This window comes from Aplidium turbinatum, chromosome 14 (assembly GCF_918807975.1).
Source record: "Aplidium turbinatum chromosome 14, kaAplTurb1.1, whole genome shotgun sequence".
NCBI lineage: Eukaryota > Metazoa > Chordata > Ascidiacea > Aplousobranchia > Polyclinidae > Aplidium > Aplidium turbinatum.
Window position 1 is genome coordinate 2871528 of NC_137485.1, and position 13949 is coordinate 2885476.

Sequence of the window (13949 nt, forward strand, 5' to 3'; positions counted from 1 at the left end):
TAAAAAAAAAAATTTTCCCAGTGAAAAGTCATTTCCACAAAGTAGTAGTTTAAATCGGCATCAAATGATTCACACTGGTGAAAAGCCACATAAATGTGACATGTGTAAGAAATCGTTTTTACAGGTCGCTCACCTGAAAGGTCATATGCGAATTCACACTGGTGAAAAACCATATATATAAATGTGACGTGTCTGAAAAATGGTTTGCACACGTCGGTCACCTGAAATGTCATATGCAAAATCATTCTGGTGAAAAGCCCTATAAATGTAACTTTTGTGAGAAATCATTTTCACTCGCTGATAGCCTGAAACGTCATATGCGAATTCACACTGGTGAAAAGCCATATAAATGTGACATGTGTGAGAAATCATTTGCACAAGTCGGTAACCTGAAACGTCATATGCGAATTCACACTGGTGTAAGGCCATGTGAATGTGACTTGTGTGAGAAATCGTTTGCACAAGTCGGTAGCCTAAAAGATCATATTCAAATTCACACTGGTGAAAAGCCCCATAAATGTGACTTATGTGTGAAATCGTTTGCTTTCGTCGGCAACCTGAAACGTCATATATATATGCGAATTCACACTGGCGAATAGCCATGTATAAATGTGATGTGTGTGAGAATTCGCTTGCACACGTGCATCATCTGAAAGGTCATATGCAAATTGATTTTGGTGAAAACCCACATAAATGTGACGTTTGTAAGAAATCGTTTGCACATGTCAGTAACCTGAAAGATTATATGTGAAAGCATTCTGGTGAAAAACCATATTAATGTGATGTGTGTGAAAAAGAGTTTTCGCGTGTTGCCTATTTGAAACGTCAAAAATAAAATACGATATTGGGGACTTCGCAATACTTTACGAAGTAATAATGCGACGAAAAATGCTGAAGTTGCCAAATAAAGTAGGCTAACCACTGTGACGCAAGTTGCAATAACATAATTACCTTTTTAACGGGTCGAAGTAGCTGATGCCCAGTGCCCACCTCTGATTATAAATACTATTTTCACCTTTTGTTATTAGAGGAAGCCATTAATGATTCATTCTAGTTAAACGTTATGCAAATGTGAATTGTGTGAAAGATATCTTTTGTTATTTCGCATTGAAGATGCTGTTTATTTACTTACGTGAAGAGAACGCATCAGTATAAATGATGAAACAACTTAATTTACAAATGAAAGCCTTTGTAGCCACACATTACTTGTATTGGTGTGATAGGGTCTGCTACTATTTGGTGAGTCCGATTCGGTGAGTTCCTAACTTCTAACCCCTAACCTTAACCCCTAATCCCTAACCCTAAAACGGCAATGATAATTAGGCTACGGTACCCAATAATTTAAAAAAAATTGAAAAAATCCCCCGCTAGGGGATCGGACTCACCGAATCGGACTAACCGAATCGGACTCACCGAAACGGGCCATTTCGGTGTGATAAGCCACTGAAAGATTATATAGTCAGTATATACTGTTTTTCTTTTACTGCATATTATATTAGTTGGTGCATTATGGAAATGAAAAATCGTGCTTTCTCTTTTGAAAATTTTTGAAATAATGTTTGTTAGGATTATATTTTTGTGTGTGTTGTTTGTGCTTTGTTCTGTATGATGTACAATGTACATTGTACAGAATACATGTTGTAAATCATCTCCACATTATTTTAAGTTGAGGTTTCATTCTTGTGAAATAGCTTTTGTCTGTGATGTGTGTAAAATCTTTTCATAAGTAAATTATTTAAAGCGCCATCAGCTAGTTCAATTATGTTTTATATTAGCTTGTGTAACATGGAAATAAAAGACTGTGCTTTACTGTAATATACTTATAATATAATTATTACTTTTCAAGATTTCACTTTTGTGCTGAGTTGAGTCACGTGACTGCATTGAGCTGATTTGTGAGGAATCGTAAATTATGTCACGCATGATTGCGTTATTATGTTGGGAAAATGAAATATGTTAAAGTGCCTACCGATTATTAGTTTTCAAGATTTAACTTTTGTGTGCATTGTTTGTGCTTTTTTGGATATAAAATTAAATTTGGGATATTTTTTGAGATAAATATTTGACTATTCGTATTGTTCACCAATGTTGAATTTTTCACAGTTTGTTACCTATGTTTCAGGTTATAGGCTGTTTATCCTGCAATATTTTTCATACTTTGCAAGTTAATTGATTTTGTTTGATCAACTATGGCTAATGCATCACTAATTCAAATCAATTATTCACTTCACCTCATGAATCAAAGTGAGACAATTCCAATAAAGTTTGAAGTACCGGTACTTAAAGATTGTGAACCATATGGAATCAACAATCAAGAACAAGTGGTGAAATTGAAAATTCATGAAAGAAGTCCAAGGTTGCCAAGAAACGCATCTACTTTGACGCTTGGTCTCCTTGGTGGACGTTCTGCTGTTTCATCTAACATGGTTGCCACTGTTTCTCGGCAGCCGATTTGTAGCAAGAATTGACAGCGATAGACATCGTGTTTCGCCCATCACGGCCATGAGCCATTCACCCATGTTTCGCCCTCATGGGCGATAGACACCATGTTTCGCCCTCATGGGCGAAACACGGTGTCTATCGCTGTCAATTCTTGCTACAAATCGGCTGCCGAGAAACATATCGTTGATTGGAAAGTCTGAATGGCTTGCGTGGAAGCTACACCGTTATGGTTAGCAAATCGCAGCTGCTCGCTGTACTAGCGAGTGCTCAGCCTTGTGCTGATAGCTTGGAAGAACGCCCCTCTCTTCACATGGTTGCCACTGTTAGCTTTTTTACATTCCACAGACAATCGAGAGTCAAACAAGGCTAGTCCAACCATTTTTTCAGACAGATACCATAAATGCAAACCAAGCTTTTTGCTAATTGCAACACAAATAGTTGTATGCGGATAATTAAGAAGTTGATCCATGAGTTCGAAATCATATGGTTCTTCTGTAACATTGGATGATGCAGGCCTCGAAATTCGTTTTTGTTGACGGCGGACAAACGTGTCCGGTCTGAGCAGCTATCTCGGCGGACAAATTAAGTCTCACGGCGGACACACCAGTTTTAACGTCGATCGTCATGTTTAATCGCTATATTTCGATAATTCTTCCCCATTTGAGTACTATAGCTACGGTTTGAAAAGCTTTTTAAAATTTCAGAGAAGTCACTCTGAAAGACTTTCCTCTGACCAATGACGTGCGCTTGAAGAGTCAAAGCGCCGTGTGGCTGCTTAATACGCCGCATAACTGACTAACTTTCACCGAACGAGGTCGTGTGGCTTCTTGCGTCACAATGCTCTGGACACGAGTTGGAAAACTCCCACACTAACTCTACTCTTTTCTGCCGTGCAAAGTTTCACTAGGTTTCTTTTTTTATTAGGTTTATTTTTGCGTGTCATGTGAGTGAAAGTCTCAAAGAGCGAGTAGGTTCATCGCCCTCATTCTCACTTTTAGAATTTTCCAGGTTTTTTCTCTTTCTTACATTAGTACCAAAAGTTAACAAATTTTTTTGCATCTTGCTGTAATAGCGTACTCGTGTAATCTAATTGTGTAACCAACCTTGCCATCAATATTACTCGTTCAAAGCCAGACGTTGTGACGTAAGACCTGAGCTAAGTTGCGCGTGATTAGTGTAAAAGTACGGTACTCCCATCGATTCTTAGCGAAGGATTCACCTTTGTTACGCTGATTCAATGTCATTCATCGTTAAAGCAACGTAAAAATCGAAAGTCTTCCTGCTTGAACGGAAGATAAGGGATACAATATTAACATTTTCTAGATGCGCGGGAAATTATATTCTTGCAGTAATTGTTTGTGCTATACAATGACGATTTGTATCGCTAGTTCCTGTGTTACGGTATTTCTCGGCGGACAAATATGACCGATCTAGATGGTACTTCCCGCGGTCATCACATGCTGTGATGGCGGACATGTCCGCGGTGTCCGCCGTGAATTTCAAGGCCTGATGATGTTATCCATGCTTTCACATGAATCGCAACAGAAAAGGTGGCTAATTCTCAAACGCCTTGTGCTACTTTCTTTAACATATTAAACTGATGATGAAACATTCAAATTTTGATGGCATAAATCGCCTTCGCCATCCAACAAACTCGATGCATGTCACCTGGAGCTTGAAAGCGGATTCCACACTCAGGAGTTTCTCCAAGGAATATGACAAAAAACAGGGACATTTTAGCTATGTATGATTGAATGAATGTAAAAAAGTTGAACACTGGAACACTTATTTCGTTTATTGCTTTACCAGATTTACACGTTAGTTTATGAACTTTGTGAAATGAATACCTTGGGCCACAAGCCCACAATACTAATTCAGCGCTGTTTTGTGCTGGAATACCCAGGTTTTTTCAATAGCTGCTACTCAAGATAGGCACAATCACTGTTCAGAAAGTAGATAGGAAATCATGTTTTCTGCATCTTTTGACACAACAACCGTATCTCTAGCTTATGCAATTTTTTTTAGGTATGCAGATTTAGTATTTTGGAGAGGGTGCAGAACTTTAGGGGGGGCACCCCTAAATTAATTTCAAATTCAAAAAAAATTTTGCACTAGTTTTTTTTTCTGACAACCTCACCATTTAAAAGGGTGTCCTCAGCAAAATTTAAAAAAAAATTATTTTTTGCCAAATAAGAGCCACCCTATTATTTTTGTATGCGTTGTTTGTGCTTGTGCTCTAGGTTATTGTCTTAATTTTTGCAGCTAATGTGTTTCAGGTTCTACGTTTACCCTGTAACCTATTGCAGATTTGTAACAACTGGTTTTGTTTGGTCAACTAATGCATTACTATTTCAAATTAATTATTTACCTCACCTTTTATCATGAATCAAATTGAAGCAATTCCAGTAAAGCTTGAAGTACTTGAAGATTGTGAACCATATGGAATCAGCAACCAAGAACAAGTGGTGAAATTGACATTTCTTGAGAGAAGTCACACATGTGAAAAGCCATACAAGTGTGATTTATGTGAAAAGTCATTTCCACAACGTAGTAGTTTAAATCGGCATAAGATGATTCACACCGGTGAAAATATGGTCATATGAATGTGACCTGTGTGAAAAATCGTTTGCATATGTCAATAACCTGAAAGGTCATATTCGAATTCACACTGGTGAAAAGCCATATACATGTGACGTGTGTAAGAAATCGTTTTCATTGCCCGGTCCCCTAAAACGTCACATGCGAAGTCACACTGCTGAAAAGCCATATGAATGTGATGTGTGTGAGAAATCGTTTGCAAAGGTCAGTAACCTGAAAGATCATATGCGAATTCACACTGGTGAAAAGCCATATGAATGTGATGTGTGTGAGAAATCGTTTGCACGGATTAGTAACCTGAAAGGTCATATGCGAATTCACACTGGTGAAAAGCCATATAAATGTGACTTGTGTGAGAAACCGTTTGCACAGGTCATTAGCCTGAAACGTCATATGCGAATTCACACTGGTGAAAAACCATATAAATGTGACGTGTGTGAAAAATCTTTTGCACAATTCAGTAACTTGAAAGGTCATATGCAAATTCACACTAGTGAAAAGCCATATAAATGTAACTTGTGTGAGAAATCGTTTTCACAGGTTGGTACCCTGAGACGTCATATGCGAATTCACACTGGTGAAAACCATATAAATGTGATGTGTATGAGAAATCGTTTGCACAGGTCAGTAACCTGAAAAAGCATGTGCTCATTCATTCTGGTGAAAAGTCATTTTGTTGTGACGCATGTGAAAAATCGTTTTCACAGATCGGTAGCCTGAAAGATCATATGCGAATTCACACTCGTGAAAAGCCATAAAATTTGTGATGTGTGTGAGAAATCGTTTGCACAGATCGATAACCTGGAAAAGCATGTGTTCATTCATTCTGCTGAAAAGTCATTTAGTTGTGACGCATGTGAGAAATCGTTTTCACGTATCGTGTCGCTACTGATAGGATTAATATTGTGGGTCTGCTACTATTCGGTGAGTCCGATTCGGTGAGTCCGATTCGGTGAGTCTGGTTCGGTGAGTTCCTAACCTCTAACCCCTAACCCTAACTCCTAACCCCTAACCCTAAAATGGCAATGATAATTAGGCCACGGTACCCGATAATTAAAAAAAAAAATTGAAAAAATCCCCCGTTAAGGGATCAAACTCACCGAATCGGACTCACCGAATCGGACTCACCAAAACGGACTCACCGAAACGGGCCATTCCGTAATATTGTACTAGTTAGTGCGTCATAGAAATAAAAGATCGTGATTTCGCTTTTAAAAATTTGTGAAATGTGTGTGAGAAGTCGTTTGCTAAGGTCATTGACCTGAAAGCTCAAATGCGAATTCACACTGGTGAAAAGCCATATAAATGTGATGTGTGTAAGAAATCGTTTGCACGGGTCAGTGATCTGAAAGATCATAATATGAGAATTCACACTGGTGAAAAGCCATATAAATGTTATGTGTGTGAGAAGTCGTTTGCACGGGTCAGTAACCTGAAAGGTCATATGCGAATTCACACTGGTGAAAAGCCATATATATGTGATGTGTGTAAGAAATGAGCATGTGCTCGTTGGTGTGATAAGCGGTAAGCCACTGAAAGATTACACTGTATTTCTTTTATGTTAGGATTATATTTTTGTGTGCGTTCTTTCTGCTTTCATGATTATAGAATGTTATGCTGTGTTGTTTTTGAATATGAGTGTTCCTATTCTTTACCATTATTAAACTTTTCACAGTGTATTGCCTTAATTCTTGCAGCTAATGTATTTCAGGTGATACGTTGTTTACCCTGTAATATATTACATATTAGTAACAACTGATTTTGTTTGATCAACTACTGCATTACTAATTCAAATTAATTACTCACTTGCTTTACAAATTTGAAATCAACTACTGATTTCACCTTTTAACATGAATCAAAGTGAAGCAATTCCAGTAAAGCTTGAAGTACTTGAAGATTGTGAACCATATGGAATCAATAATCAAGAACAAGTCATGAAATTGAAAATTCATGAGAGAAATAACATTGATGAAACGAACTACAACTGTGATTTATGTGAAAAATCATTTCCACAACGTAGTAGTTTGAATCGGCATGATGATTCACACTCAGGGCTGCGATTTTTGCCTTTTTCAGTGACGAGGTCACTCGACACTAGGGTGGAGTAAAAAAAAAATGTTTTTTCAAGTCAAAAAGTCAGATTAACCAAAAGTGGTTTATGGACGTAAAACCAACTTCTGAGAAGGTTTTGGGTTTGTGCCACCGTCCTACACCCAGGTGGCCCATAATTTTTCAAGGTCAACCGAGAATCAAATTTCATGAAAATTCCATAACTTAGAAACCGGTTAAGCTAGAATGTTGGTTTTTGGCTTGGAATTTCCAGAAGGTCCATGTTTCTATATGTTCTAATGCAACTTTTGTCTCTATTTTGACTACATAAGCTGATAATAATAAAAAATGACGTTTTAGTTTAAAAGCTATATAACGTGAAGAAGTGAAAATGCTATATTTGAACTATTTGCACCCATAGTTATGTGTTAAGGCATAATAGGTACAAACTGACTAAGTACTGCTTAAAATACTTTCTAACTAGTTAGTACAAAGGATATGCAAGCAACAATCATGGATATGTGACAAAAAACTAAATCCCAAAAATAAGTAGCAAAGACTCATATGCAATAATGTTACAATGTTATATGACATTAAGTTTCAAAATTTACATCTTTGGTTTCCATGAAATTTATAAGAAACTACTTACAATCAGGGTCGCATTATAAAAATTATCATGTGGTGAAAAAATATTGAAAACCTTCAACCTGAAAACATCAGGATTATCAAAGTCAGAAAAAATATATTTCGACTCTCATCCATTGCAAATTTGGGCAAGGCTGACTGGGCTTTGGTAAAGACCCTTGCCAACTTTAATCCACCACTGTTTGCAATGAGTGTTACAGAAACCATGACATCAACTCATTTATAATTACACGTATCCAATAGCAATACACAGCCAGGGGCTACGAGAGGGGGGAAGTCGGGCAACTTTTCCCCCTAGCATAACATTGTAAAGGAAAAACGAGTAGTTTTTCGTTTTTTCCACGTTTGAGGGGGGGCCATTTTTGCCACTAAAATGATAGTGTACCGACTTAAAAAAAATAAATTTTTGAATGAAATAGGCAGTTCCAAGTATTTTTGATCATAGTATACATAGGCGTCGAAATAGGATGGGCCGGGTGGGCGACGCCCACCCTGCTGTGAAACGAGGGTGGGCAAAATATGTTTCGCCCACCCTGTTTCCATGACACTTGTGAAGGTGTTCGTTACAATTATTTCTGTTTTTCTTAAACGCTGAATTATCCAACCAACTGCAGCGCAACTTCTTGTTTTACGCCATGTCTCTCGCTAGGTATCCGACAGAACAAAGCGATTCCGCAACAATGCTACTTACTGCATTGTTGTTGCTATGGCAACTGCCACAGCTGGCAATTCCTGGTGAGAGAAACCACATTTGAACTTTTCCCGAATGGTTTCGTTACGTCACTATCAAACTTCAGCTCCGGGTCAGCGTAATGGAATGTGAATATGACATCATAATGAACATGACAATAAAATAACCGATACAAACTAAAGACGTACTGAAACAATCGCTTTTTACAAATCAAAATGCGGCAAGTCCGAAGGCGCCACTAGATAACAGGTCACGAGTCACACGCTTTTTAGGTCGCAAAGGAAAACATAAAAGAAGTTTGTCTAGTTTAGCAGCGCTCATAAGATTGCAAGGTGCAAGAAAGAAAACATCCAACCTATTGAAGCAGCGTTTCTCAAAGTGGGCGAAATCGCCCCCCTGAGGGCGATTTTGACCGCCAGGGGGCGAAAAAATCAAAGGGGGCGATTGGGGGACAAAAACACTCAAAGGGTGCAAGTTTCACAAACCACCAATAACAGTCCCATGCGCAAACCCCTTTTCAACCATATATGAAGTAGGAAACGACAAAATCCACATTCTGGCTTCTTTCCAGAGAAGCTTATATTTACCAGAAACCTGGCACCAAAACAAATCGTAGTGATCATTTCTGAATTTCACTCTTGACTTATCATCTGTTTGCATAACAATGAACTGCTCTTGAAGTTCCACTTTTACAGTATGCCTGTAGGTTCGGTAGAAAATGGTTGTACCACCCAGTTTGGAACATGGAGGTCCACGAGATCTGCAAAGCGAAGTTTCATGTCTTTATGAAGCATGTCTAAAAGTGAGCAGTATTTTTGCCGTTGTTCTTCTGTAATAACATTCTCACTCAAATTGGAAAACTGAGTTAAGACATTTTGACCTGCGCTTTTATCTTGTTGACGCATTTTATCACAATATTCAGTGATTCATGCACTTCAGGACTGAGCTTACGGGCAACCAAATGCTGACGGTGAATTACACAATGTATTGCAATAAGTCCAGGAATTGCTCTTTTCATCAGTGCAATAACCCTCGATGCTTTCCAACCATTGCCGGATAGGGTGGAGTGAAAAATATAAAAATCACTAATTCAAAAAACGTCCCCTCTCAATAGTTGCCTTTGGTCCCAAAACTAAGTTTAAAAGTGGTTTTGGGGAGTTGCCTCGAATACTCAGGTGACAACCTTGACATAAAGGTCATGCGGGGGTCAAATCCCATAAAAATGCCATAACTCTGTGAGCGGTGATGTTAGAGAGCTAATTTTTATGCCAAAAGAAGCAGAATGTGCACTTTCCTATCTGTCTCAAAAAAAGTTTTTTTCGAAATTTCGCTAGATATATGGTTATTTTCACAAAATGTAATTTTCAGGTCAAATATGAATAACACATAGCATTATGCACAGTTTAACATCACCATAACATAATCACTCCACAAGAAATCAGCATAATGAGTATGATATATCTCTAACCAATGAAACACACATTTGAGTGGTTTTAGAGCAAGCACAAGCACAGGATGGTAACAACAAACAAATATGAAATTGGGTTTCATAATATTACAATAGCCTAGACGACAGACGTTAAATGCCAGTTTTATGCAGGGGGAAATGGTATGGGCAGGAAGACCTAAGATTGAAATTGCTTTTTGGTATTGTATTGCTTCATCAGTTTTCGTGACCGAATCTTTAGCCTGATCAGACCGTCACGTCTGTTGAAGCCAGCTACTGCTGATGAAGCTTCGGTTACAAGTTTTATGTGGCGCTCCACAGCTTAATTGTGACATGGGTGGCGCATAATGAGCTTTTCTTTTCTGATTTTTTCGATGTCGCAGTTACTCTGGTGTGGAATTGCTGGTGATTCGTTGGTTTGGTCAGAATTTAAGTTCACAAGTTTGTAGTAAGATTTAGCATGATTGAATTTTCTCACATGGACAGAAGCTACGGATTCTTCCCCATCGGATGGCTCATTTTGGACTGGTGCAGCTTCGCTTTGGCTCATTGTAGCTACTGTAGCTTGAGTCATTTTCAAGTGTAACCAGGCCACATAGGAAATTCAAAATAAAGCTGCTTCATTCAAAAAGTCGGCAGTGGCCGAGTGGTTAGCGCGTTGGGCTCGCAGTCGAGCCTGCATGTTCGACTCCAGCCACCCGCACTTGCTGTTGTTTCTCTGGGCAAGAAACTTTACGATAATTGCCTCTAGCCAGTGATCGATTTCGAGTAATGGGTAGTACCAAATTTAAGTCATAAGTAAAGTAGACAACCGGAAACAGACATTGCCGTCGGCTGCAGCGTGGGTCAGGTGTACGTCGGAAGGCGTACACCGATGCATAGCGCTCAAGTCCGCTTTCTCGCAATGCAGGATAAAGATATAACAAACAAACAAAAAGCCTACTTGAGCAGTTTCAAACCCATGCTTCTCTGCATTTTGTGGATTACCGGTACAGGCCTTAAAACTCGTGTTTTTTTCCGGCAGCCATCTTGGCCTACCGGGAGCTCTTTCTCGGCGGCCAAATTTGCGCGCTTGGAGGCCAAAATACAAATAACGATAGCACAAGTAAATAGAATTAAACTTGCAACAATGCTAAAATGATCACTTAGCGTTGTTGAAGTCTGGGCGATGTTTTGCAATAGAATCGTTGTACCATGCAATGACTACTTTATCGGGATTGTAATCCAGTATTGCGGGACCATCTAACGACACTAAATTGTTTCAACTGCATACTGCCTTTCATAAAACCTGACCATTTATACCGATATGATGTCACCATTGAGGTTGTGAAGTCACTAGCCCATAGCGTGAACATTTCTCAACTATGAAGACACGTGTTTTTCCTTTCGATGTCAACTAACCTAGTTCTCCTTTTTACCAACGATTCAATGTCCGACAACATTGAATCAACATAAAAACGACAATATTGTCAGCCGATGTAAATTAGCACTTCGGATTAAGACTTTGTTAAAATAAACGTCGGGAATTACAAACAAGACGTACAGCGCTGGTGATCACAGCTGGATATTCCATACAATAGCAAATGTTCCCGCACAATACAACAGTGGTGATTATGACGTGCTGACTTAATTCTGCGTCACTCTTTGATACTACATATTTTCGACAGTTAATCCACGATCATTCTATTGCGAAATTAAATAATTGGCTAGAAGAAACCGGCGGCCAAACTTGGCCGACCGAGGAGGTAGTACCGGCAGTCATTCAAGCACTACTTAGCGGCCATGGCCGCGATGGCCGCCGGCTGCTTTAAGGCTTGCGGTACAATCCTACATTACAAGCTTCAGTAGATCAATTACTCCAAAAATGATATGACCCCAGAGTCAAACCAGCGCTGTGTGATCTTGAGCCGGGCTCGTAACCACTGAGCTAACAGGGCGGACTTACGCCTGGCCAATGCAGTTTTTGAAGTCAAGGTTCCGTCGGTCAAGCAAAAATAGTAGGCTACACGCTTAGCCAAACGCAGCAGCACCAGTTTTCAAGTTAAAACAATAGAAAATTGATGATGCAGAAATCAGTAGGCTTAAAAGCATCAAATTTTACGTCTTGAAGCAGTTAAACATTGCCTACCTTAATACGAGAATGATTCATTCTTGATGCGATACATTTGAAGTTACATATACTATGATCAAAAAATACTTGGAACTGCCTATTTCATTCAAAAATTTGTTTTTTTTAAGTTGGTACACTATCATTTTAGTGGCAAAAATGGCCCCCTCTCAAACATGGAAAAAACGAAAAACTTGTCTGACGCAAATAAATAATAATAATAATTATGTGAGCAAACATTTTAATTTAATAGTTCAAACATTTTTCGCTAAATTTCATTTTAATTTATTTTTTTTGTCGGAATGGAAAAGAAACGATATTGTAGAATAAAATACAAAATTCTCTAAATAAGCGGAAGGCATCGTTGGATTTGGAATTTTCTAATAGTTGAGGATTCGAATATCAATTGGCTCTCGCCGAATAGGGAACTCGTCAAATCGGACTTGCCGAAACGGGCCATTCCGGAATTCACACATTGGTGAAAAGCCATATAAATGTGACATGTTTAAATCGTTTTAATTTTTCGGTCACCTGAAACGTCATATGTATACTCTGGTGAAAAGCCATATAAAGGGGACGTGTGTGAGAAATTGTTTGCACAGGTTGGTAACCTGAAAGGTCATATGCGAAATCTTTCTGGTGAAAAGCTATATATTTAAATGTGACGTTTGTGAAAAAGCATTTTTGCATGTTGCTTGTGTGAAACGCCATAAGATACTTCTTTAGAGGGTAAACTCATAAAATGCAATTTATTTGTTATTTTGTGATTTCCACTGTACTTGGTGAATGAACAATAAAAGATGTTTTTGTCTGATTGAAATTATTTTGTATGCAACCGGGCATCCTTTTTTTTCCTTTGAAATTTATACTGATCATATGTTAGTTTTGAATGTTTCTTTTTTATTGCTTTTAATATTAATAACTCCTTATCATTTGAAATGGCGACTTTCACAAAGACTGACAAGAAGAAATACTTCTAATTTCTGGTGACGTTTTATAGCACATTACAAAGAACAAGAAACAATACTTTGGACACAAATCACAAATCTTATTGTTCATCGTTTTGTATCAAGTCAGTGTCGGCCTTCTTTTGAGCACTACGACTCCAGATATGCCAAAATCTTTCCAAGTATGATTCCACAGCCCTGCTTAACACCGCCATAGGCGCCGAGTTTTCAAAATAGCTGGGCAGGCGAACACATACTGTCAACTCATAAAGGTTATTTTGTGCGTTTTTCAAAAGGTCGATTTTGCTAGGTTGTTGGGCTAGCCTAGTTTTACATTTAGGTTTATGTCTCCTCTAACACGATTTGGAAACAAGTATATAATAAATATAATTGGTACGCAACAACGTCTGGTCCTGGTAATTCAGTTCCGCATATTTTTAGTGATTGGTATGTGCGGGTTGCAGGACGAAAACTGCAATACTGTACCGATACTAGTTCCATAATTACATTACTATTGTTGATACAACACGATAACACACACACAATACATCGGTGGGTTCATACTATAAATCGCTCCTAGCGGGCGCACAGATAAGAAACAAGATGCTGTAATGCAACGCAGAAGTGATTTTACGACAATTCAGCTCCCGAGAAGCCATCTAGCGATAAACTGCGCTATTGAACCGAGCTTACATTGAATCTACAATCAGAACAGTTATATAACGAAGGAGCTGAATTGCAACTAATGACAACCAACGGTTTCATCCCGCCAAACCAACAGGTGTGCACAGTTTAATATCAGTGACGTAACATACGCAACTGTGATGATTGGAGACGACAAAATAGAGCATTTTGGCAGCAGAGTTAATTGATAACGTCGTTTGAGAGAAAATTACCCTTTTGAGGAACAATGCTACAGTTTTTAAACCGATTTAACATCTGGCGATGTTAAAACGATGTAAAAGCAGTGGAAATTGCGGTCAGACTTTTGCCGCGAATGAAGTTCCTCGCAGGTTTGCGCAA

The 13949-nt window shown here is 38.5% G+C and overlaps 1 protein-coding gene across 1 annotated transcript in view; it reads left to right on the forward strand.

Annotated features, from left to right (window-relative positions):
* LOC145783462 (uncharacterized) overlaps positions 1-13949 on the forward strand; it is a 50101-nt gene that overhangs the window by 16501 nt on the left and 19651 nt on the right. Inside the window, 4 exon segments of the mRNA XM_082595348.1 lie at positions 29-190; positions 258-426; positions 5039-5512; positions 6309-6514. Coding sequence (XP_082451474.1) covers positions 29-190; positions 258-426; positions 5039-5512; positions 6309-6514 — 1011 coding nt within the window.